The sequence below is a fragment of the Centruroides vittatus genome, unplaced genomic scaffold, assembly GCF_030686945.1.
Source record: "Centruroides vittatus isolate TY-2023 unplaced genomic scaffold, ASM3068694v2 contig_1176, whole genome shotgun sequence".
Classification (NCBI taxonomy): Eukaryota; Metazoa; Arthropoda; class Arachnida; order Scorpiones; family Buthidae; genus Centruroides; species Centruroides vittatus.
Genome location: NW_027120754.1, coordinates 194,850 through 221,657, shown reverse-complemented (window position 1 = coordinate 221,657; position 26,808 = coordinate 194,850). Strand labels below are relative to the sequence as shown.

Sequence of the window (26,808 nt, the reverse complement as noted above, 5' to 3'; positions counted from 1 at the left end):
AACTTATTAATAAAAACAAGAATAACTTTAACTACATCATTAATTTATGTAATCTAATCAAAATTCCTTTACAACTTTGTAAATAAATATACTTACGTTGAATTTACGCAAGTTCTTATCAAGCATAATAGCATGACTTTATAGTTTTTAAGGATTACAATGCATGCAGTTTTACGTGTTACATACATTTTAGTCAGCACGTACGTTTATTTTGCTACATTTTTTCTCTGATTGGCTGTAAATGGCGCTAACCTTTGTAAAATAAAATTACGCCAAAAAGAGAAACATGTCTCATCGCAATGGGCTTTGTTAATGGGAAGCGCCACCTATGGGGTAAAAACAGTATTAGTACATAGTTTATATGGCATGCAACGAGCTAGAATATATTATATATAGAGTGACTGTGACCATGATGACAGCGCTCTTGGTGGCAACGACAAGTGGTATCGACGAGTTGGAATATTTCAGCTCGTTGCCTTTACAGAACACAAATGCCATGCCCCCCTAACTAAAAGGAAAATGGTGGACACCATGACGTCGATTCAGCTACTTTATGTAGTATGTCCTAGCTCGTTGATGGCGCGTATATAGTTTGTGAAATAATGATTACCTGTTAGTTAAATTATTATTTATTAGTTAAATTTAACAAATAAATTGTTTTATTGTGAAAAAATCAGACATTTAATTGAAGGAAAAGTAATTGTTAGAAAAGTTCAGTTTTGTGTGATTTCCGCAGCATGACAATATAAAACTTGTTTATACAGTAAAATCTCCAAATTCTTCGGGAGATGGTAATGACTGATTGAAAAAGAATGAATGCATTAATTTAGAAATTGAATCTATATATAGGCCTATAATCAAGATGGATTCATAATAATAATAATAATAACACTGGAGAACGACACTACATCTCAGTATTCATAACACTTCCATACAAACAAACGAAATATCCATTAAACAAGGAATTTTTGAAGGAGATTCCTAGAATTCTCTCTGCCCTGAACCCATTGTCTCACATGTTAAGCAACAAGCAATATCAGACATTAAAAAACAACACAATTTACACTGTCACATCTCATGTACAGTACATGGACGACATAAAACTTTATGCATCCACACAAAACCAACTTCATCAACTCTTACAAATCACAAATTCCTACATCAAGGACTTATAAATGGAGTTTGGCCTAGAAAAATGCAAAACACTTAACATAGAAAAAGGAGTCCTGAAGAAAGAAGATTTTGCAGTTGGAAATGGAGACGTTGTTGAATCCATGGAAGATGGCGTTCTACAAGTATTTAGGATTCCAGCAGATAAAACTAACAGAACATACACAAATAAAGCAAAGATTAATTAGAGAATGCCAAAGTAGGTTAAATGTTACTCTCAGAACACAGTTAAATGCAAAACACACAGTTAAAGCAATAAACACATATGTCGTCCCAGTACTCACTTGTTCTTTTGGAGTTATACATTGGACCACACAGATGTCGAGCAATTCCAAAGGAAAACAAGAACAACACTTACGAAGCATAAACAACATTATACTAAATCCACCATATAAAGATTAACCCTATCACGTAAAGATGGTGCACGTGGCCTGATTGACATAGTATATTTTCATTACAAACAAATATAGACACTGCGAGAATTTTTCTACAGAAAAAAAATAATAAACAAGAAACATCACAGTTACATAAAGCAGTAACTCTAGCAGACTCAAATAACACACCATTAAATTTTTACTCATCTGGACACGACACAACATATAAAAAGCATATACACCATTAAGCAAGCGTGAGCTCGAAAAACACTCCATGGCAAGCATCCCTACGATCTGGCCCAGGATTTTGTTGACAAAACTGCGTCAAACAGCTGGTTAGCTCGGAAATACCTCTTTGGGGAGACGGAAGGATTTATGATCGCCATACAGGATCAGGTGATAAATACTAAAAGCTACAGAAAACACATACTCAAAGATACAACACTCACGAATGACAGGTGCAGAAAATGTCACATCATGCCAGAAACTGTATAACACATCACTTTTGGTTGCAAGGTCTTGGCGCAGAAAGATTATTTACGTAGACAAAATCAAGTAGCAAATATAATACAACAAGAGCTTGCAAAGAAACACAAATTAGTAGACATCCACGAACCATACTACAAATACATTCCACAGACAATATTGGAAAACAACACGCACAAAATGTACTACGACAGAGCCATAATCACAGATAAAACAATTTACCACAACAGACCAGACACCACACTCATTGACAAACACAATAAAATCACATACATTATAGACATATCCATTCCAAACACTCACAATATACAAAACGCATGCACTGAAAAAATCAGCAAGTACACGGTCACGGAACTCGCCCAGGAAATAAAACATCTGTGGAGAATGGATAAGGTGCTTATTGTACCTGTCGTTCTTTCCTGTACAGGTGTCATACCACACACACTACACAAAAGGCTGGAAATATTACAATTAAATAGAAAAACATACATTTCACTACAGAAGGCCATTATATTGAATACATGTCATATTGTTAGGAAATTCCTGAATACAGTCACACACGCTGACACACTTATTTAATATTTGTATTGGTTTGGTTGCTATTCACTGACTCTGGTCCGGTATATTACACAGCCACCGGTGTCACCCGAGTATAACTCACAAAACCGAACATAATAATAAGAATCGCAGAGCGCAAACGGTTAGGAGTTTGAAATTAGGTACACAGTTGGGGTACGTCATGAAAATGTACACTATGAAGAGATTTTTCGAAATTCCCCCCTTCGCGGGGGAGAGGGAGAGGATTAAGGCTTAAGCTTAGTTCACACTGAGTGAACGATGCTGGGTGAGAAGTATATTAAAAAACCGCGAATTACATGGTTACCATGCTAATTTGGTGCGGGAAATGAGACTGAATGACAGAGAGAATTTTTTTAGGTAGGACTATTTATACTAATTTTTATTCTCTTTAGTAAGAAAATATATGAATAACAAAAACTTTGTTATAACACTTTTTAGGTTTTTTAGAATGACGAAAGAATTATTCGATGAATTGCTCTGTAGAGTAGGGCCATGGATACGCAAAAAGGACACGAATTTTCGTAAGGCCATATTTCCGTGAAAACGTTTATAAGTCACATTAAGGTAAGGAATTTTGAGTTTATTAAGTATCTTCACTATTAAGCGATTGAAATGAAACAAATTTGTGATTTTATATCGATAAGCAAGCAAGCATACTTGTGTCTGATATAGTTCTAGTTTGTTTAAAATTTATTTTTTGCCGTTAAAAAAATCGTTCAAAAATGGATTTAAATATAAAATTGATATTTAAAACTTATATGTTTATAGTTATATTTTAAATTAAATAAGACTTTTGATTTCGAGATCTCGTTTTATATCCACATTGAAAATTTATATAAAAAATATATATTTTTTTAAATAAGGAAATATAATAATAGATTATAAATACAAGTGATATGATTTGTTTGGTAATTTTAGGTATTTAGATAGTGGAGATTATCAAATTTCCCAAGCTTTTGCATTTCGAATGGGTAGATCAACTGTTTGCACTATCATTAAAGAAACTTGTGAAGCTATTTGGCATGTGTTGGCAAAATAATATGTGAAGTTTCCAAGAAGAGATGAACTTGCTAATCTTGCTATGGAATTTGAAGAAAGATGGAATTTTCCTCATTGTGTTGGTGCTATAGATGGGAAACATAAACAAATGGTTTGCCCTCCAAATACAGGCTTTTTATAATTATAAAGGTAAAGTTCTTCTAGCTGTAAGCGATGCCAAATATAGATTTATATATGTTGATATAGGAGGATTTGGTGGAAGAAGTGATGGAAGTATATTTTCCCATTCGAGTCTTGGCAGATCACTAGAAACAGGAAAATTGGATTGGCCACAATCATCACCAATGAGTGGAATGCCTAGTAACCTACCATATTTTATGGTTGGTGGCGAGGTATTTCCATTAAAAACTTATTTACTTCGACCGTACCCTGGCAGACAGTTAACAACGAAAAGAAGAAATATTTAACTACAGACTTAGCCGAGCAAGACGTGTTATAGAAAATACATTTGGCATTCTTTCTGCACGTTGGAGAATTCTATGCAGATTGCATTCAAGCTTCTCCAGAAACTGTTGATAGTATCATAAAATCTTGTGTGTGTCTGCATAATTTTGTGATGACAAAAGAAAGCAAAGTTAATTGAGACATGAAATATTATTGTCTCCCCATTTTACTGATAAAGAGGTTGCTCTTGGAACTATTAAAGAAGGACAGTGGAAAAAGGAGATAGGAAGTGGATCATCATCTCTTCCTCAAAGACCATGTCAACAGCATAATTATTCACAATGTACAAGAGACATTAGAGAGCAATTTGCTACTTATTTTCAAGAAAATATTTTACCATGACAGTTAAATTACATAAATCGTATTGAATAACAAATGTATAATAAAATGTAAAAATCAGAAATAAAATAATTTTTAAATACTAGAATGTTTTATTACGTACAACATTATTATGTATACAACGAATTATGTATAACATTACACAAAAGTTCTTTTGTAATGTTATACATAACTTCCTCTATCTTAAAGCGAGCAGAGGCTCGCTTTTGTGAACTCAGATTTTTCAATCTGTCAGCTAAACTGACACAATAATGGTATAGTTCATCTTTTTCTTGTCGGTTTACCATTGTGTCCGTCAGTTGGATTAAATTGTGCACATCATCTTGTTCATTACTTTTTCTTCGACGCGTTGGTAAATGTTGAAAATTGTTCTGTAGATGATGATGATGTGCACGGTACATCTTATGAAATAGCTCTAAAAATTATAAATACATAAATGAAACTAAAATATATATATATAATTAAACTACAAATAATAAGTCTACACTCATGTTTTAATTTTAAGAATACAGGTATAAACTAAAAGGAAAAATATTTGACGTATGTAAGAGCATTTAACATTCCTTTTCTCAGATTATTTAATAATAATGATTAATTTACTAACAACATATAAATCATATATGTTAACTTTCGGATAGAACACAATAGAATATATTACATTGAAAGACTCTGAAAATCTGGACTTCCTGGATAGGGCATCTGGACAGGACACGTCTCTTCCAAATTTTCACTTTGTAATAACAGATTACTACAAGTTCTAATAAAATAAAGATATTTGTTTTTAACTATGACTTTTTATTGTCTTGTATCATTATTCATTATAATATTTAATATATTTCTGTTACATACTGTGAAAATTGTAACATCTTGTTCATCAAATACATTTATTAAAAGATGCATTTGAGAAAACCATTTCCACTGTACAACTGTGAAGGTCGTCCACACCAGCACCACTTCTGGTTTTCTCATCTATAAGTTTTTTCTCTTTCCTGTATTAATCTACCAGATTCTTTCTTTACTTCTTCAACTTCAAAATAATAACAACAGACAAACAAAATTCCATGTTAAAATATTTATAAATAATGATCAGTTAAAATTAACAGCATTGTTTCTTCCTTACATTATTTTATAAATACTTAATAAAATACAATTAAACTTTTACAAGACATTCATTCAATATACAGTGGTATTTTGCCATTCTGTACTTTGTATGGGTATATTTTTGTTTTTAATGATTTATGTATGCTAGGTTTGCAAACTTCCTATTAAATTTGTTTTAAATTCTACTTAAAAGATTGTTATAAGTTATTCTTGGGGAACAGGAACTGATTAATTTAATTTACATTTAATTATTACAAAGATCCACCCCTCAATGTTTCACAATAATTGCTATTAGTAAATATCATTTGTTAAGTATTTTTAGAATGTTTTGGTATTTAAATCTATCGCTATCAAAATATTGCCTAAACTCTTTGGTTAATATTCAAGTTTTTGATATTTTTCTCATATCATTAAATATGAATTGAGTCATTATTTAACTTAGCAAGTTTTATATGTTTAAAACCCAAATGGCACAATTCTAGGGTTGTCTGAGGGGGCGGGTCTACAACTTGGAGAGTTCCTGTCCCGCTCAGACAACCCTAGAATTGTGCCATCCAAATAATCTTATTAATAACCTAAATTATTTATTTATATAAGAAATAATATACAAATGCACGTGCTTCAAATTTGACTGTTCATTTTATACCGAATAGTTTATGGTAGGCTTAACTACAAGTACAAACAAACGGTTAATGTTACCTATGGTGCCAAAATGGCGGCTTGTCTCTGTAGGAATCGCAAAAACGCGTAAAAATGGTGAATAATTATAAAGTTCCGAAGTCGGGAAGTTTCGAGAGTCAAATCGTGTCAGGAACACATGTTGGTGATGTAAACCAGACGCGAGAGAAACTCTCCCAAACTTATCCTAAAACAAACGCGACACGATAATGAACGACCGAGGGGATGTCAACCGAGAGAGAGGGAGCTTTGTCCAGGTGCTCGTGTACGAGTGTCGGAAACGGGAAACAGAGGGGGGTAAATGGCCACCGAGGCATCTGGCGGACCGCGTGAGGTCAAAAAAAACGTCAAAGAGAGGGCCATAACGGCCGGAATATACGAGCACGAACTTCAAAGACTCCGTCAACACCTCTCGGAACTCTCCCGACCCAGATCGGGCTCCAGTTTCGCATAGAAACAAAAGAAATGACCAATCGGGGTAAGGGAGAGGAAGAATAGAACCAATCAAAAGGGTGAAATTCAGGAGGAAAACTCGTATAAAACTCCCGAGTCGCAAGGTCAAAGGAGTGGACCCTCCTTCCGTCGTTCTTGGAAGAAGTGCGGCAGTTCTCCTCTGGACCAGTGTTACCTCATAGACGCCAGAACCTACGTCCGCCAGCTGATGACACCCGTCCAAGCCACACGTCCAGTGCAATAGACAGTTCGTCATCCCAGCCCCGGGCACGCATCTTCGGAAGACGGACCGCATCCGACTACCGACAACCGGAGATCTCTATCACCACAAGAGTCGATCTAGATCGCAATTTGTACCAATAATATGTAAGTTAACTTAGTAGTTAGAATAAACGGTTTTGTGTAAGACACTTGTCATCTTTGTATCCTACCGCCACCACCCACATACGTTTTCGACCCTAGGTTTTCCTGACGCGGGATTAACTGTTTTCCCCTGGAAGTCGGCGGCCTTACATCTCTGATTCAAAGAAAACAGAAGAAAGAAAAAGTGGGGACGCACGTTCTATCCTAACCTAACCTATTTTAATAAATTACCATAAATATTACCAACTAATTTATTAGAATAGGTTAGGTTAGGTTAGAACGTGCGTCCTCACTTTTTCTTTCTTCTGTTTCCTTGAATCAGAGACGAGCCGCCATTTTGGCACCATAGGTAACATTAACCAAACTAACTTTACTCACCTGTCAAATTAAGACGCTCCGCAATCAACTTTCACCGATTTAGCTTCAAATCGACGTCTTCGTATCTCTGATCCATTTTTATGTATAAAAATGGAGCAGCCTCCATTTCTTCTAAAAGTCGTTCTATATTTACTTTACACCAAGAAGAAGCTTGTGTCGCCGTCGTGGAAACAACAAGAACCACGTGACAACTAGAAGGAATCTGATTGGTGGCGAAATTTATTCCCTAGCGAAAAAGTTCGACAGTTCCGAACTTCGAAGCGATTCGCGAAATGGTAAAATTCGCCGGAAACGACGTCATGTCTGACGTGTTATTCGCTCTGTTTTTCGCTTTCGCCAGCGAATCGCCGCGCTCAGTGTGAACTAAGCTTTACCCTGAAGAACTCGACTTCTACTGTACTATTTTAGATGCGGATTTTGCGTTTTGCAGTAAATCGAACATATTTTTAGACCCATCTAAAAATTCTCTAATTAGCCTCGGAAGAGAGGGATCTAATTCTTGCACCCGGTAAAATAGGGTAAAATCGCCTATAATCTAATAATCGTAATCTTCGATATCGTTACTTTTTGCCCGAGCAACACCGAGTTCATCCGCTAGAAAAATATAAAAATGAAAGATGCAAATGTATTAACTGCTTAATTTTTAGATAGGAAAGGGTAACGAGAAATATGAGTATTAGAGAACTATACATTATTTATTTATTTTTCATATTTTAATTCAGGCAGCATTAGATATTCTATTGGTTTACTAGAAACCAAATCATTTAAATTACTTATATCAATGAATCTGACATATTAAAAATTAAAGAAATTTATGTGAAAGTTTGTCTGAAGATATACAAAAATGCAAAATAATCTCTTAACAGCCTTTAATTACAATACTGTAATAACGTATTATTACATTATTGTTATTCTATTATACAGTATATATTATTATTATTCTATTATTAGCCGGGCCGAACTCATAACGGGCTTGCTGAAAAGGCCATCTTTGTGTTCACAGAAAAGAGATCAACTAGTATCATCAACTAAACAAATTTATTGGGAGCAATGCCACTTTTTAAGTACGACTAAATAACTATTTTTTATTTTAACAATTCTTCATTCGTATTCGGAAGATCTGCAAACTCTGTGTCTGAACGCTTCCTGTCGTCACTTTTACATAATAATAACAGTAAACTGTCCCATAATGACAACATAACTGGTAGAACAAATAACCCTTGAATTATAGAAGAAACAATGAATATGATAAATATTTTAAACATATCTTTAAAAAATATGTACGGAGCAGCTATTAGAACAACGACGCCGAAAAGTGAAGAAAGACAACCTTGCACAATTGCATGACCAGCGATATCTAAACAATCTCGCAGTTTTTCATTCGGATTCTTTAATTTACTCTTTGCATACGCATACGATATATGAGCTGCATAATCCGTACAAAATCCAGTGATTACTATTAAAAATACTGTCGCTACTGGATAGAATGTAACACCCCATACAGACATATATCCGATAGTTATTACTTCAATAGAAGTTATTGTGAGAGCAATACAAAATGCACAGAACACATTTGGTATCAAAATGATAAATATCAAAATTACTACGCAAGAACTAACGGCTATTGATTGAGTTGCAGTGGGAATGGCCTCAAAGATAACATCAAAGAAAACATATAGATAATTGTAAAGTTGTACCGGAAGATTACATTTATCTATTATATTCCACAGATTAGTAAAAACTTCATTTGCTTTCAGCGAATCATCAACCAGTTTTGTCTGAATAAAAAATCTGGAAGCTAATATTTTGGTTCCGTCTTCACTGAAGACAATATCCTTGTTAAAGTGTTTGGCCCATTTGAATTTCAGAAATACTCCGCGTAAAGCATCGATGAAGTCTTCGGGTCGACTCAAATTGTATCCTCTGAGAGATATCCAAAACTGTGGATTTTTAATGAATTTCAGATACAGTCTCAGCCACGATTCCGTGAAATTATTTCCGGCCATATGAGGAGAATTCTCCAGTTCTGTCGTTAATTTCTCTAGATTATTCTGGATGTTTGGATTGGAGTAGTCCAATGACGAGGTAACAATTATCTGGATTCTATCTCGATAGTGCGAATAAAATGTATTCTCATCGCGAAAGAAGTTTAACATGTAAGAATTGTCGTTAAATACCCTATTGATTCCTGTCATTGGCTGTATATATTTCGTAAAATAGATTCCTCCAGCGAGATACAGAAGAAAAATAATAATAATAGCTGCTTTTACAATTGGGAACGTCAGAATCTTTCCTAATTGATTTCTGTAAACATCTCATTGTTGTTTTGTCTTCATTATCTTTACTTGAATAACAGCCATATTTTATAAATCCCAGAAAACCTATCAGAAATATTTAAAAAAAAATAATTTTAATATATTTTTAATGAGTTTAAAATTATGTTTGTTATTATATTTTTATTACTCATAAATAATTACGTTTATTAATATTACACAATGATATTTAGTGTTATAACCCGATTATATTACAATATATAATAATTTTCAGTAAAGTCAAGCTGCTTGCTTATATTAAAAAGTAATGTGAATGTAAAACGATTTATGAAAAAACTGTAAAATTGAGTAAATTCAACAACGTTTTTAAATTAGATGTATTATTCAATGAAATATACGGTACGAAACGATTGTTATGGAACGACACAGAAAACGACATGGAAAACCCAATTTTCATAATTTTTAATTTAGTCTCTTTGCCCTATGGGAACTAAGCGGGTCTTACTAGGCTCATTACGCCCACAATAAGACTTAGAAAAATAATACCTAAAGTGAATAGAATTAACCACCTGTTCTGATAAGAAACATCACAGATAAGGAACGTCACATAGAAAACGTCAGAGATAAGATAACTTTAAGTGATTTTTAATGGTAATCACTGTTCAGTGATTTCTTACTGAAAGCTGACTACCATTAGAAAACAACACTTGAAGAAGTATTGACCGTATTCATCACGACAGGTGGCAGCACCAGCACTAAAACATCCTGGACCATTGGTACTTCCGGTTCTTGTTTTTTTCCTTGCTTGCCCGAGTAAACAACATCTGTTCCGAACTTTTTAAACACATCCTGAAAATATTTCAGTTACTATGTAATTGAAATAAAATGATGAGAGTTTTTGCACTGCATGTTGCCAGAAAACTATCGAACTATTATTAACATAACTATCGAAATTCATCGGGAATTTTTATAAAAATTCTTAACAATATTCTCAATCTGCAATTTCTTCTTATTATAATATATATATACATATAATTTAATAGTTTACCGAGAAAGTAGACAATATAAAAATTCCCCCAAACGTTATCTTAATTTGCTATTTTATTTTACGATTTTAATGTCACGTGTTTCACGTCTGATGTAAAAAGAAACTGGATTTTATATTAAAAAAATCTGTCACACCACAATAACTTTAAATAGAAATCTTTTATTAGAACGATGTAGTGTTACGTTATTTTGCACGCTATCTTACTTCAATCCCTCACGACTTATTAACTAAAGTAATAAATATAATTTATGTATTGATGAAAGTATATAAATCTACTGTATACATTGTACACAAAAATGATTGCTTGTAGGTTATAATTTTGTTTATAAAATGTTTCTAAGATTTGTATTTGTAGATGCTTTTACATAAATTTCTAACTATAATTTGGAGTAATTTAATAGAGTTATACTCCAATTGAGTAGCGATACATTAAACAATTGTTATAATATCAAATTATATATAGTTTCTTCTGTGTAAAATTACCTGTTACTTCTACATATATGCAGAAATAGAAATATGTTGTAACAAGCTTATACAAGGATTTTTCCAAGTAATTCTAACTTAAATTTAATACTTTCAAGCTAATATATTTGATTAAAATGTACATGTATACTGTACAATAGTGTATTGAAGATATAAACATGCAATATGGCTTCTTTCAGTGGCTTAAATGTTCTTATATTTGACTGGCATTAGGGTTTTTAGAGTAAATATTACTTTAAAACAGTATTATATTTAAATTAAAATTGATGATAAAGAAACTTTCATTTTGTTTTTTATTCAAATTAATTTTTTAGGAGCAGTAATCCCATCTTTGGCTAGCCATTCACTGCCATTCACTGCCTAATTGTCTAGAACCATTTAAAGTTTAATTAAATTATTTTTTAACATTTTTATAAGTTTTTTCCCCTTTATAAAATTCTATACATAGGATCTCTTTAAACAATAGGCTATATATATATATAATATATTTCAAAATTATTTTGTATGAAGCATTATCTTCATATAAAAACCTGTAGAAAATTTTTAAAAAATTAAAAATATTTAAATATAAATAAGAGCTTTTTGAGTAATTGTAGACACTTGTGAATAGTATTGAGTAAACAAAGCAAGAATAAGAGAGGAATGTTGCACTTTCTTCTCTAAAAAAAGCGTCAAAGAAATGGAAAAAAAAGTCGAATTAAATTTAGTTTTATGTATAAACAATAATATATCCTACCAATAATTTTATGAGACAATATAGTTATTTAAAGAAAACCGAAAAACAATTTTCGTAATTCATTTTCTATGCCTTAAAAATGTCGTGATATTAATTTTTTAAACGCGGTTTACTTGTCACGCAATACGTACTCATCAAATAATAAATATATAAAAAAAGTTCATCACTACTTCTATTTTATTTTTTAATATGAAGAGTTTGTCTATTGTTCTACTTACAAAACGCTATTAATGTATTTTAGCAATATCAGTAATGTGTGTGTGTGTGTGTGTGTTGTGTGTGTGTGTGTGTGTGCGTGCTATTGTTGCAGAATGATTAGCGTAGGGAAACATTTTTGCTAAATTGTCGTCCATTGGGTAGTTTTTGCTTGTTGAACAATAATTTTTGCTAATACCCATGCCTGTTTAATTCGTCTAAACCTTTATATTCGCTGGGGATTTTTCGGAACAGAAATGATTATGACTGATACACGCGATGTTTTTCGCATCGACTATTAACCAACACTGGCAACACAACTTCCATGTTCTACCGGAAGTTGAAGAATATCCAATCACGTGACTTGGCTCAGGCTTTGTTTACTTTTAGACATGGTCAATAGCGAAAGAAAGATTTCATATTTTTATCCGGAAAATTCCAGCAACGAGTTGCGTACACTTACCGGCAAAAAACACTAACGACTAACACATACTAACAGAAAATTGAAATTGTCTGTGACTGTTACTGAATTTTGTTTTAAAAAAAATAACATTTGTATTATTAATTACTATAAAATAGAAAAACCCTTAATTTTGACGATAAAAATGAATTTTATAAAAAGAAAAATTGAAAAAGTAATAACAAGTAAAATCATTAAATCCGACCCATTGCCTTCTATTTCTCCATCTTTGACATTAACCATCAAAATTTTATAAGTCTTGGAGGATCAAATTTGACACGCTTCCAATACTTTCCCGTGTTATGCATAATAACAGTCGGGAAGTAAAATTGTTTCATATAAATTAAAACAATAATGAAAATGCCCGTTTTCTTAGTTCAAATGAATTACTTGATTTCATATTTCCAAACAATCTTGAATGCAATTGTGAACAATGTTAGGGAACATTATAACAATACCCTTAGATGTAAGATGCCATCTTTAATTGACGAAAGATAACTAAATATTTAATGATTCACTTAAAGCTTAATTCAAATGTTACCTGATGGTCTTTTAGGCAACTTAACAGGAACGAATAGTATAGCATGTCGGTTCTTGGCTTCTCTATATCCATCCAGCGCTAGAAGTCCGCCAAAGAATGTAACTTGATAGATGTAATCTATGAAAATACTCAAAGCCATGTAACTTCCGGCAATTTGGAGAATTCTGAACGGAGTGGTTAACGCTATTAACGAACACGCAACGTTAGTCAAAGACGTTATGGTAATCGATATGGTAGCCTCGGAGTACGTTGTACTCATTCTCTTTTCAACAGAGTCTTTGGGATTGGTTTTTCTCCAAGCAGCTAGCAGAACAAATGAGTCATCCAGTCCGATACCTGTAGAATATAAACAACCAATTGAGATTTTCGATTTATATTAAATAACATATCTTTTTTAAAAATGTAATTTATATACAAACCTACAACTATAAAAGGAATAATCAAATTTGTTTCGGTATATTTCATACCGCAGAGTAGTAAAATACCAAAGGCAGTTACCACTGCAAAGGAAGATGAGATACATCCGGAAACACCAATCAGCGGTTTACTTGTCACCCAATCCATCGCCAGACAAGTCACACTTGCAAATGTTATCATACATGTTCCACTAATAATAATATGCCGTACAATGTTTACAAATACATTATTAAGTTCATTGTCAATATTAATACCACTCATTAGTGATACGCGGATGTGAACGAAGGAACTTTGAAAAACAGTTTTCAGAAACTCTTTATCCCATTCATCCGCCATTTCCTGTTTGCTTGAATTATGGTAATCGAAAAAATAGAGTAAACGAACTGCTTGAAAATCTAATACAAAACTGTTTTCGTCAGTTGAGACCCCTCCTAAATTGATAGCGTCTACATTAATGTGGGATGAATTTATTTCCATCGGATATCTGTTAAAAAGAAATAGGATAATTAGATTCTGTTGAACTATGCAAATAGTTGTATCCTGTTGAAAATGTGTTATTGTTAGTTTGGGTTCTGAATAAATTCAACAAATGTGAAACAAATAAAACAATTTATTGTGTTTAAGGAATTATATACGATAAAATTTGCCCTTCGATGTAAATTTAAATTAATGTTAATAAATTTTAGAAGAATTTGTTCATTTCTATAATTTCCTTCAGAGTATTATAAACTTATACAGTGATGTCTCGTACTTCGAATTTAGTTCATTTTAGGAGGAAATTCGAACTCCGAATCTTTCGAAGTTTGAATCAATTTTTTCCCATTAGAAATACTGAAAAATGAATAAGTGAATTAATCCATACCCAGACCGTGAACACTGCCCATTTCGATAAACTTAAAATATGAAATAAACATAATTTGAGGTAAAAACAACACAGTTAAATGCCCGAATAGCGAATTAAAACACGAAAATCATAAATAATATACATAAATACTGTATAATAAAATGAAAATTGCATTTACTGGTGTACGCAGTGATTCTCAAAGTGGGGGTCGCGACCCCTAAGGGGGTCGTGAAAAATATTTGGGGGGTCGCTGAAAAATTGATGCCAAATCAATTTTTTTTTCAAATATTTTATAAATTTACTATAGATTCATGTTTAGAAATAGTAGAAATAAAAAATATATAAAATAATTTTTACTTAAATAAATTGCACATATAAATAATAAAAACAATATAAATATTTAAATACGAGCCTAAATATAATATTCATAAATTTGTGCGCTATTGGGGAATCCCCCGAGTTCCACTCTCCGCCTAAACTATGATAGAACAGCGTTGTCATTTGGAACGATGGTCGCTAGCAGCGTTGCGTCTGTAGGCAAGTCGACTTAGGTAGAGCGTCGATTATCCGAAAACCGATCAACCGAAAGCGTTTCAGTCGGCAAATTTGAATTTCCGCTAGTGCTGTGGTGCTGCAATATTTGGCTATGTCTTGGGATACTCCGATGTTATTTTAGTTGATATGCGTTTTTAGCTGGCAGCCTGGCGCGACCATGAGAGAATACTTAAGGACGCGCCAGTATTTGAACGAGACTTTTTCCCATCGTGAATGGTAAGTTATGCTTGTTTTTCTGAGGACTGTGTTGTGCTGAATCGGAACGTTTTGAGACTAGATAAACTTCCGAAATATAATGTTTTTTGTTTTTATATTTTTCAATATATTTATTTTGTTTGTGAAAAATAAAGAAATAATTTTTTAAAAAATTTCGTTAGTCTTAACATTGACAAAAATTCAACGCAAAGCGACACGCAACGGAGAGAAATTTCAACATGGAATAGATTAATTAAACAAAAGAAATTAACTCGTCCTGAATTTAAATTAACCCCCTCCCTCCGGGATGTTTTTCTACACATACTCATTCTTCGGGGGTCCTTTGAAATTTTTAAGTGCAAAAGGGGGGTCGCGGACCAAAAAGTTTGAGAAACACTGGTGTACGGATAGAAAGAGTCATGGACCATATGTTATTCGAAATATGGTACATGTACAGTACATGAATATTTAAATATGGAGTCGGAGAAAATAAAAATTTTATTCGTTTTTAGTATTTACAATTAATTTTATACGAGTCATGTCTACTCTCAATATGAAGCTTTTTGCCATGTTATAATAATTATTTATATAAAAGTTATTTTTAAACAAAATCTCGTAACTGATAGCGCCAAAGAATTTTTATTTTCTGCCAATATATTTTTGTATTATTAGTTATTATAGGAAAAGTTACACACCTTTTTAATTGAGTAATTATAACTATTCCTCAAGAAATTAAATGCACTTCTGCTATTGATATAAATAAAACCACAATATACAGGTAACCCTCGTATAACACGGTACTTCTATAGCACGGATTCACTCTAACACGGTTCGAGAATTGGGTAAAACCCTCGTACAACATAAAATGTAATAAATTTTCACATACTTAAGTACTAATAGTTCATGAAAATCATAATTTTCGTGAATTATTAGTACTTAAGTATGTAAAGTTTCTTTTTCCACCTTCTGCTGATACACGTGGTCCTTCTCGAAACTTGTTTTAGTGTTGCCAGATCTCGACGCTTCTGCTCTTAATGTTGCCAGATGTTTTTCTCTTATTCCATATTTGCTTTATTCTTCGTAAGCGCTTAGCACCATATAAGGAAATTTATAAAGATCTTTTAACTAAAAGCAAGGAATCTAAAATAACATATTTTTTGCAAAAGGTAAAGCATGGATCTGAAGATAATGCAGAAAAATGCTCAGAGGATAAGGATATCTTGCCAAAAAAACGCCCTCGGTTAATAGTGCTTAGTGATGACGAAGAAAACATTGTTTAATTTATATTAATATGCATCACTTAAGTAAATTTTAATAAAGATATTTATCTTAAATATGAAAATATAATAGCATGTTTCTTAATTTTTGGAACCAAACCCCCCTTTTCGTACTAGTTCTTTGTTTCGTATAACACGGATTTGCATAACATGGCAATTTTTTGGAACATAACTCCCGTGTTATACGGGGGTTACCTGTACTTAGAAAAATATTACAAATTATAACAATAAATATTATTATTTAAATAATTTATGCGACAGGTTCAGAAATTAAGTTTTTCAATGGATAGAAAACAACAGAAATATCTTTCAACTTATATTCATTTTCATAATAAAATTCGCAGTTGCAGATGATGATGTATTGTATCTGGTGTTGCCATTTGTTGTTTCGAATGTTTCGAAAATTTGCAAAGATTTTGCATTCAATTCTAATACGAAGAATTTTCCGTTTCATCGAGGGTCTTCATTCACCAAATGCATCACAATTTCCATCAGCAACTCTCCTATCTTCATCAAGTGTATTTTGTCAATTTACCTTGAGAAGTCCGCACTATCGTTCGACCACACAAGCACCCTGTAATCATTCACAAATCTGCCAATGAATTTCGGCTGCCAGAAAATTACCGCATTCGGAAATTCCATTCCTGAGCGGATCTCAAAACAAACAGAAAGTTTAGAGATCATTCAACGCACCATTACTAATGTCATATTCAACATTGAAAAGTTAATATGTATCTACTAGAGTTTGCATGATTTGCACCATGTCAGACGACAGTCACCACAAGGAAACTCTTCACGTATAAAATTATTCTTGTAAAGAGTTGGTTAAATACATAATAAAACTAACATAAAATTAATACAATAACAAATGATAAAAATATGAAAGAAATACTTACTTAATCTTCAGCTTTTTTCTCTTGACATTTTCAAATTTAGTTTTTAAAGATAATATATTATTTCGATAACACTCTCCTTCCGATTTCATACAGATATCGGAATACGTTATATTTCGTCCTTTCCATTGTATTTTTATGTCGAAAATCTTTTCGTTTAGCATTTGCAATTCATCAAATACGTATTCACGCATCATTGTTCCTCCATCTTTACACGTCGCTATAATCATATTTGCTTCGTTATATCTTATCATTCGTGTAAAATCAAAGTCTGTGGCATTTTCCGGAAATAACTTCTCTATTTGTGATCTGGCTTTCAATGTTCTTCCGTTTGATGGAACATATAAATATTCCGTATCTTTAACAACTTTCAGCCTCAACAAACCCAAAGCGGACAGAGCAGTGAACACAAATGGTATTATTACAAAATACAATGGATGACGTCCAATCAGCCGTCCAAGGTGACGAAAACTTGAAGATAAATAGCGATTAACTGCGTAAAATTTCTCTTTATCACACTGCATGTTTAACGGAGTTAGTTTAAAAAGTTACTGTTTCAGTTTCTACTGTAATTAGATATAGCTTAATAGTATTTCAGTCCAACAATGTTCAAGTTTAAATTTGACAGATTGTTTATTTCAAGACTTCTCATTCTACGAAGATTCTGAAAACATGAAAAATGATTAGAAAAAGCAAATTGACTGTTATTAACTTAAATTAAAATGAATACAACGTTACAAAAAAACATTATTTAACAGCAAAGAAGCTTCATTAACCTCCGTGCCATAAGAAAAATATCAATGGGAATAAATGTGATTTATTAAGAAAATTTAATATTCGACGTGATTATGATCATAAGAGTCTGTAAATGGGATAACTGGGACGGTTGTAAACCTTTAGAAATAGGAACGAGCCGAGAATTATTTTTCTTTTCGTCAGATACACTTTGGTATTAATTGTTGAATGAGGTTAAGTTTCTGGAGATGAGTTGTAACACGAGACAGAAGATGACGAATCTAATAAACAGAAATAATAAAGTGTCATTGCAATTTGATATTAACAGTTCGAGAGATATCTTACGGAATCATTTACAGCATTATCCAGTCTTATTACAATATATAAGATTTAAAATGAATGATCCGAAGTACTCTTTATAGTTTCATTTAATCAAATGCCATCCAAGCTGTAACAAACTCTTTATATTCGCATCAATAAAGTAAACTAAAATAATTACGTGTACTAAAAATTTATAATTTAACAATTTTATTAATCCAATTACAGTGTAAATGACGGGATAGCTGTGAAAGCTCATTTACATTCTGACAAGGTATTTTTCCTTTATTAAAAATTGAATATAGACGTAGTAAATTTATTTTTATCCGCACGCAAGCACATTTATAAATTCCGTTGTATAACATCATACCTTTACATCATAATATCGCCATAAGAAGTTATACTACACATACTAATAGTTAATGATATAAACCTGTACACTTTACATTAAGAACGCATTATATTTCCAAACACATCGCGATAAAAATGCTTTGAAAAACGTTCTTTTTCTGTTTAGTTAAAGTTTATTTAATAACGAAATTAAATAAACTTTAACTAAACGGTCATCCTGTAGTACTTAACTAATTTGTGAAAGAAGTATTACTTTATCTCAACGTTATATCTACTCAGTTTATGCATCTCAATAAAAGAGATTGATACTTCATCATAACTAATTAATTAGTATTTCATGCATATTGAAAATAAAATAGGCTTAAAATATTTAATTACCTTAAGACGAAATCGTGTCTACGTATAGAAAATTACCTAATAAAAGAGGAAAAGGTTGGATATATTTCACAATTCAGTGCCTTTGTAAATTTTTTAAATTGACAGGAAAATTTTAATATTCTTTTATTAGATTAAATTGCATTTAAATACGTTTGGTCAACTTTATTGTAATGAAAATATACATTTTTATTTTTTTTTCATGTTCAGCATTTATATAATTCTATTCGTAGAAGTGAGATTTCACCTTGAAATGTAAAATTTTTTTTTGCACACAATAGCTTTAACAATGCGTTAATTTTTGGTTAGTTCCCAATGTTTTAAATTATTTATTTTAAAAAACATTGATAATTTTAAAATATCATTTTAAAATGCGTATTTTATTGCTTGTTATTATAAATCTGAATTTGATTATAATAAGAAGGATATAAAAATATTAAAAATCACTAAGTATCTACAAAATATTAATTTTTAAAGGTACCATTCTGTGCAATTCTTACTTGTAAAATATATTTTAAAACTTTATTTTAGTTTTCAGTTTGTGTTCTCATGTTAGAAACAACTCGGAACATGGACGATCTGCCAAAAGAATACCTTCCGAGAGGACTTTTGCAAAAAGATTGGTCCCTGTTTAGGTGTTAGACACGTAAATAGCCGAAAAGTTGCACGTAATAAGGTGGATTTTGATACTAGTGAGCACCCTCAAAGTGGAAAGAATAAAAATAAGAAAAAATTATTAAATACTTGCCTTGTATACTTATACTCACGCCGGAAATTCTCATTTCTCTTCGTTAAGCAGCAAATTTTCTTAGTAGCAGCCTCTATAGAGACCCAACATTATTCTACAGGATAGAACCTACCAATAAAATAGTAACTGTAATCATGTGAAATTTCGTTTATTTTCAAACAATGGAACCTAGAGTTACTTTACCGTAGTACCTCTGTACATATAAACTGCATATCGAGTTGCTTACGGCTTATGAAAGTAGTCAAACAACTCAGTAATGATATCATTTATTTCTGTTTTTCTTTATCCTTGGAAAAATGTTTGTATGCAAAGCATCAAGCTGCCAGAAAGTGGCTTTTTCCTTCCCTAACTTTCCGGTTGTTATATAGCAACAGAAAGTATTGAAATCGTGTCAAATTTGAACCTTCGATTTTTTGTGAATCTCTACGTTTTGAGACTTCCTAAATCAAAATAAATTAAAAAAAACAAAAAAATTACATGGATATATATGTATGTGTACGAGTGTCTGCTCTGCGTGTGCTTGTGCGTGTGTGTGTGTGTGTTAGCGACTTTTTCGTCTAATATCTCAGAATGAGGTAAAGATTAAGAAACGAAATTTGGCATCGTAGCTTGTGTATAAGGAACATTGATGCTATTATACTTTAGTTGTTAATGGCCTCTTACATTCTGGCGATACTGTCGCAGCCAATCAGCGGGAGGCACTCATAATTCTAAGTGTACATGACTTTTTATTTTTATCCAATATCTTTGGCACTATTTATAGCAGGAAATTCCTAAAAGGTGCAAACAAAATGGTAAATGTTACGTGGTCTGATACTGTTGAAAAAACGTTGGAGGATATTAAATTCCCTCATATTGTTTATGACAAAACAGACTCAAATTATAAAATTTCAAAAAGTAAAAATTGAAGGGTGGATGCAAATAAATAATGACAGAACAGGTAAGACATTAGTATTAAATGTTTAAAAAAATAAATTGAAAATATTAAATTTTATTTTAAGTTGAAAGCGTAAAAACAGAGTGGAAGGTATTAAGAGATACATATTTAAAGAAGAAACAGTCAGATAATGGTCAACAGGATCTGCTGTTATTGTTAATGTCATAGAAGCGTGGTATTTTTTCCAATACTGGGTATTGTTTTAAATACACAGGCAATTGTTAATGACAAGTAGTATATGAACTGAAATGTTTTGTTACGTAGTATTTTAATAAAATTTTTGAAATATAAGATTAAGTATTTCCTTTCAAATTTTATTCCCTGGGGTATGTTTTCTTTTATATTATTTTATATTAATATTAATTTTTTGTTTTAAATTTTTTCCCTTTTAAACTAATCGTTCTAATTCTTTGTTTTTATTGTACTTTTCATTTTTTTTTTTTTTTTTTGCAGATTTCGATGCTACATATTTTAATTTTCACTCAATTTATTTTCTGAAATTTTCAGGTGTATTTATTATTTTGTTTGTGTATTTTAAATTTATTCGTATTGTGTTGCTAAATATGGCTTATGGCTTAACTCTCAGAAATATAGACCTAATCAATGAAACCAATAGCATAGCAGTAGACAGGAAAGAGTTTTGGAAGAGTACAACGAGAAGGAATTATACTAAACGGTCTAATATTAGTAGTAAATTTTCTTTAGATATATCGGTAATCTAATTTACATGTCAAAAGTAAATATTAAATCATAGGCCCTAGTAAATTTATTTGGTTACAATTTGAAAGAATTATAAACCTATAAATTTCGACTGTTGTCTGTCTGCCTTTTCTTAATCTCGAGAACGTTGTTAGATAAATGAAAGGCAGTCGACAGCAGATTTGAAAAGTTTAAGGGAAGGAGACACCGATTAATTATATACAAATTTCCGGTTCGCACCGGAAGACACGTTGTTTCAATTCAAATATTTTTACCTGAAAGGGGTTAGATAGATGATCGGCACGACTCTATTGTTAAAGAAAAAGTATGATGTACAGTACAGGGGCGAGTCACTACTAATTTGAGATAAAGAATATATATTTTAAATTAAATAAATTAAAATTATGATAAAAAATTGCAGCCCGGCACTTTATCTCACTGGTAATTATTTATTAACCGTAACGAACGTTTTCAACCTTTAACCAACTTTTTTAAAAATCTATTTTAATATTTTGTTATTTTAAATTGTATATATATTATTGTAATTTATTCTTTGGATTGAAATAGCTCAATATTCCAAAGAATTTTGTATTTTAAATGTGTTATTATTAACTGTTCTATACAAAAAAAGAACAGTCATCAATATTCCTTGATTTTTAAAGATCTGAAGACGGCCTGTAGAACATGTTGAAAACGTTCGTTACGGTTAATAAATAATTCTCAGTGAGATAAGATGTTTTTGCGTAGGTTAAGAAGCATCTAGCTGGGTATTAAGTATTTTGTGTTATAATAAAGTGTTTATATTTTTGCAACAGATTGTATAAGTTATGTGGGAAGTGTTTTCGTAAATATCGAGTTTATAGAAAAGGAGAACTGCAATTTGAAAAAAATTGTAGACCTATAAATTTCGACTGTTGTTGTTCGTTTGTCCTTCCTCAGTCTCAAGAAAGACGTTAGATACATAAAAGAGGAGACAGGTGTAGAAAGCATAGGGGCAGAAGGACGAGATTAACTATATAGGACCTTCAGATTTAGAAAGGATGTCACGTTATTTCGATTTAAATCTTTCTCCCGAACAAAGTTAGATCGATGACCGCACGATTCTATCGCTAACAGGAAAAGTATGATGTATTGGGACAAGATTACCACTAAAAAATTGAGAACATTATGGCGAAAAGTCACAGTTCGGCATTCTGACGATGTCACGATAAATAATCGCTGGTTAGAATTAGTTTGGTTTTTATTTGGTTACTGCAACACGTGAGTTATCTGATGAGGAATGCATCCCAAGAAATCTTTTACGGGAAACTGGACCTTATTTAGGTAAAGAAAACCCAGAAAACTCTACGTGGCCAGCCCATCGGCCATGCCCGAACCCACTACTAACTACCAGAGTTCGGAGGTTTTTTTGCACTCGGCTACTGGAGGGCCCTTATTAAAATTAAGAAAGTACCCTTCAGAAATGAAACAGTAATTAAGTGAATACAACATATATATATACTGTATTTTAAAGTTATATCCTTTTTTATAAGAATTATATTTAGTTTATTATTTTCTTAATTGATTTACCAATAGATGGCGCTACGTGTTAATAAGCAAATCTAATGTAGATAGAAATTAATTGATTTACAGAAATCCAATAGATATTTTCGGGTGAAATATTCGACATTATCTAACTTTGGCATAAATAATATATTTCAATTTTAGATAATGTCAACCATCTGGAATACATTAGCATGCAGCAGACAGAATAGTTATTAAAACTGCTATCTTCAGATATAATAATGTCATTAATTAATAAAAATCTGATCTGATCACGATACACAAAAGAATCTTGAAAATAATGGGCATTCGGTTTGTTGTTTAAAAAACATTAATTATAATAAAGATATAGCGGTTAATAAGAAAATTCCTTTTCGTTTTGATAATAAATTTTTGCATAAAATAAATATAATACAGTAGAGCGTCGTTAATTGGAACGTCGGTAATTAAAATGGCCGGAAATTGGAACGATTTTCAGTCGGAGTGTGTCGTGCTGAATCGAACGTTTTTGATACTAAATTTACTTCTAAAGTATAATTTTCATGTTTTTATATTCTTCAATATATTTATTTTGTTTGTACAAAATGCAGAAATAATTTTTAACGATACGATAGCCTCGATTATTATTATAAAAGATTTTCGTTAGGCTTAAAATCGACGAAAATTCAACACGAAGCGACACGCAACGGAGAAAAATTCAACAGGAAGCGATACACAACGGAGAAAAATTTGAACATCGGACAGGTTAATATATCTTTTCGTACAAAGTCGGAAATTGGAAGAAATGACTAATTGGAACAACCCCAGTCTCCAATTGACGCCAATTTTCGACGCTCTACTGTAGTTTTATTCAAGAAGAAATAACGTAATATCTTCAAATAATATATATATATTAGTTGAAATTCTTGTTATATATATATAACAAGAATTTCAACTAATTGAGATCGAAAGAAACAAACAATCAGCTTCGCTCTAGAAACATCGCACACACCAAAAGAGCCCCAACATGGCGACTGCCGCGATGCATCACGTAACTCACGTTATCTTTATGTTTATAGACCTTAAATGAATTATATGTGTAAGGCGCTATCTGTTATGAGATTTTGTTATAAAAACTTTCTATTTTTTTAATTATTATGAAATGGCCCTAATTTTGAGTGCGGAGATGAGTTATGTATGTATGTATGTATGTATATACATATGGCAACCAGTCTTTAGAAACACAAAGGGGTGTTTATTCACTCAGAGAACGTACAACCACTGCAGCTTGCAGTGCTAGATAATAACTGCTTTCAACCTGAGAGCTCGCGATTATATACTATGAGGACATGGTAGAAATATGTAAATGATAACGAATTAACATGTGTTCTCAGACCCGGAGAACGTATACACAAAAAAGAAAAAAAAATCACATTAAAGAGATTCGAACCAGAAACCTTCCGATAGGCGAAGACGCTAACGCCTGCACCATGAATGACACGGCGGGAAAAGTGAGCCGCGGCAATATAAAACTAAATGCTAACAACGAGTGAAATCTCTCCATCCTCTCGATCTTCCACATCCAAATTTTACTAGCAAGGCCCATTATACACACGATTCCAATACTTTCCCTTGTTATGGATACATAACATACTTGGAAATAAAACTTAAAGTTATTTTTAAGAATTTTAAATAAACTTAATAACTAATATAATATAATATAATATTTTTTCAAAAAGATGCAGTTCCAACCTGACAGCGAAAACTGAATGGTTCATCCAGCAGTCTTCCTGTTTCTAAGAGGAGAGTATATAAACACTCCTGCTTGTATCTGAATGCAGGTTGTGATATCATTATGCTGAGTATACTGTAATCCTGCAAAGGTGACAGATGGTATTATATGTTTAATAACAGGAATCGTAAAGGAAGCTTGAGCCCCTGTTTTGAAGATGCTTTCTTCTTTTCTATATTTAGGTGAGGATTAGCAAAAGAGAAACAACCTTCGATTTCGTCGCTAGCCAGACGGTGACGTCAGCATTAAGAAGACTCGATAGTCATGTGTCCTCCGGATGTTTTCTGTGAAAACGACAGAGAAATCGAGAAAGCACATCACGTCAAAGCATGAGTTGAAATGATATAATCAGAAAACGGTATGATAAAGGACACACAACAATAAAATTTCTAAGAAACATAGATGTCACTCAAATGATTTTTCCATATTGAGTTCTAAATAACCATTTTTTGAATACTTTAAAATTATTAAATGTTTAATTAAAATAATGTTTAAAAATTCGAATTTGATAAGTTCGTGTATTATAGAAAAATATTTCTTTAAGCTATTGACGTTATGGGTACAGAAAATAATACATCAGAAGATATTAATAATTAATCGTCCCTTCACGAAGGAAATTTTTACTTTTTACATAATTTGAATACAATATAAGATAACTAGATTAAACTTTTTCTTAAAAGTCTCGCTTGATATAAGAAATCTATATTGCATTTTATTCGCTTATTGACCCTCTAGATCAGTAATGAACAACCTCGTGTGGATACGGTCACAAGTAAACTTCATAGACTTCAGGAGGGTCACAAGCAATTTTTTTTCTTACGGAATTGCAGGCTTTAAGCATGCAGAATATTAACATTCCTTCAGTACAGTATGTTTTAAAATAATACTCTATATTACAATGATGTGCAAACTAGTAATAAATTATACAGTTTATTTGTATTCTTTTATTGGTCAAGTTTACTGCTAATGTATTTTGTCACGAATATAAGGTTATTTACGGTTGCAAAATGACACCATGCAGTAAACGGGAAAGTAAAATTACTCAATGTTTTTAAAATAGATCAAGAAATACATACGAAGAGCATATTTTCTAAACTATCTGGAATTGTTTCTTAAAGTTTCAAAATTCAAATAAATTTATTACTGGTCAGACTTTATTTCTGTAAACAATATATATAGGCTATATATAAAGTGTACAAATAAAATTTTAAACTTTAATAAACATAATCGATGATAATGATACACATAAAAATAATGAGAAAATTAGCAAACATCTTATCATATACTCATTTGTCGCTAAATTCCTCAACGTGACGATCGATGTTACGTCACACAGAGCTTTAACAGTTTGAAGTGCCATAAATATTTTACCTATTTTAGATTTTGGAATTTTTGGATTAATTATTATTATTTTTTTAATTTAACAACCCTTCTTTCGTATTCGGAACATCTGAAGATTCCTCATTCGAACGCTGTCTTTGGCCACTTTGACATAATAATAACAAAAAATTGTCCCATAATGACAACATAACCGGAAGAACAAATAACCCTTGAATTATGGAAGACATAAAAAATATAAAACATACTTTAAACATATCTTTCATGCAATCGTACGGAGCTAATATTAAAACAAAAATGCCTAATAGTGATGAAAGACAACCTTGCACAATTGCGTGACCAGCAGCATCCAAACAATCTCGCAGTTTTTCATTCGGATTCTTACTTTTACTTTTTGCATACGCATAAGATATGTGAGCTGCATAATCCGTACAAAATCCAGTGATCGCTATCAATAAAATCGTTATTATAGGAATCAAATTAACACCCCATACAGACATATAGCCTATACTTATTACCTCAATACAAGCTATTGTGAAAGCAATACAAAATGCACAAAACAAATTTGGTATGAAAATAATAAATATCAAAATCACTACGCAAGAACTAACCACTATTGATTGAGTTGTTGTAGGAACTGCCTCAAGGGTGTA

The 26,808-nt window shown here is 31.8% G+C and overlaps 2 protein-coding genes across 3 annotated transcripts in view; both read right to left on the bottom strand.

The window, feature by feature from the left end:
• Positions 1–26,808, bottom strand: part of LOC136982974 (patched domain-containing protein 3-like) — a 67,387-nt gene that overhangs the window by 14,705 nt on the left and 25,874 nt on the right. The window lies entirely within an intron of this gene.
• Positions 8,277–17,985, bottom strand: LOC136983062 (patched domain-containing protein 1-like). 2 transcript variants are annotated; one of them, XM_067279704.1, is made up of 5 exons: positions 17,345–17,985; positions 13,580–14,061; positions 13,356–13,496; positions 13,161–13,277; positions 8,277–9,805 (listed from the first exon to the last, which is right to left on the bottom strand). In XM_067279704.1, exons 1-5 carry the CDS (start codon positions 17,863–17,865, stop codon positions 9,603–9,605), a joined length of 1,464 nt encoding a protein of 487 aa, XP_067135805.1. In that variant the 5' UTR covers positions 17,866–17,985; the 3' UTR covers positions 8,277–9,602. The 2 variants fall into 2 exon arrangements, with proteins under 2 accessions (XP_067135805.1, XP_067135798.1); XM_067279697.1 differs by having other exon boundaries at positions 13,161–13,496; positions 17,345–17,984.

What these genes read in the sequence shown, in the direction of transcription:
- LOC136983062 (XM_067279697.1), bottom strand. Translation starts at nt 17,865, where the DNA reads ATGCAGTGTGATAAAGAGAAATTTTACGCAGTTAATCGCTATTTATCT. An exon ending in TATTCCTTTTATAGTTGTAG is followed by an intron (nt 13,497 to 13,579) that starts GTTTGTATATAA and finishes TATATTCTACAG; the next exon opens with GTATCGGACTGGATGACTCA. An exon ending in GTTGCCTAAAAGACCATCAG is followed by an intron (nt 9,806 to 13,160) that starts GTAACATTTGAA and finishes TATTTCTGATAG; the next exon opens with GTTTTCTGGGATTTATAAAA.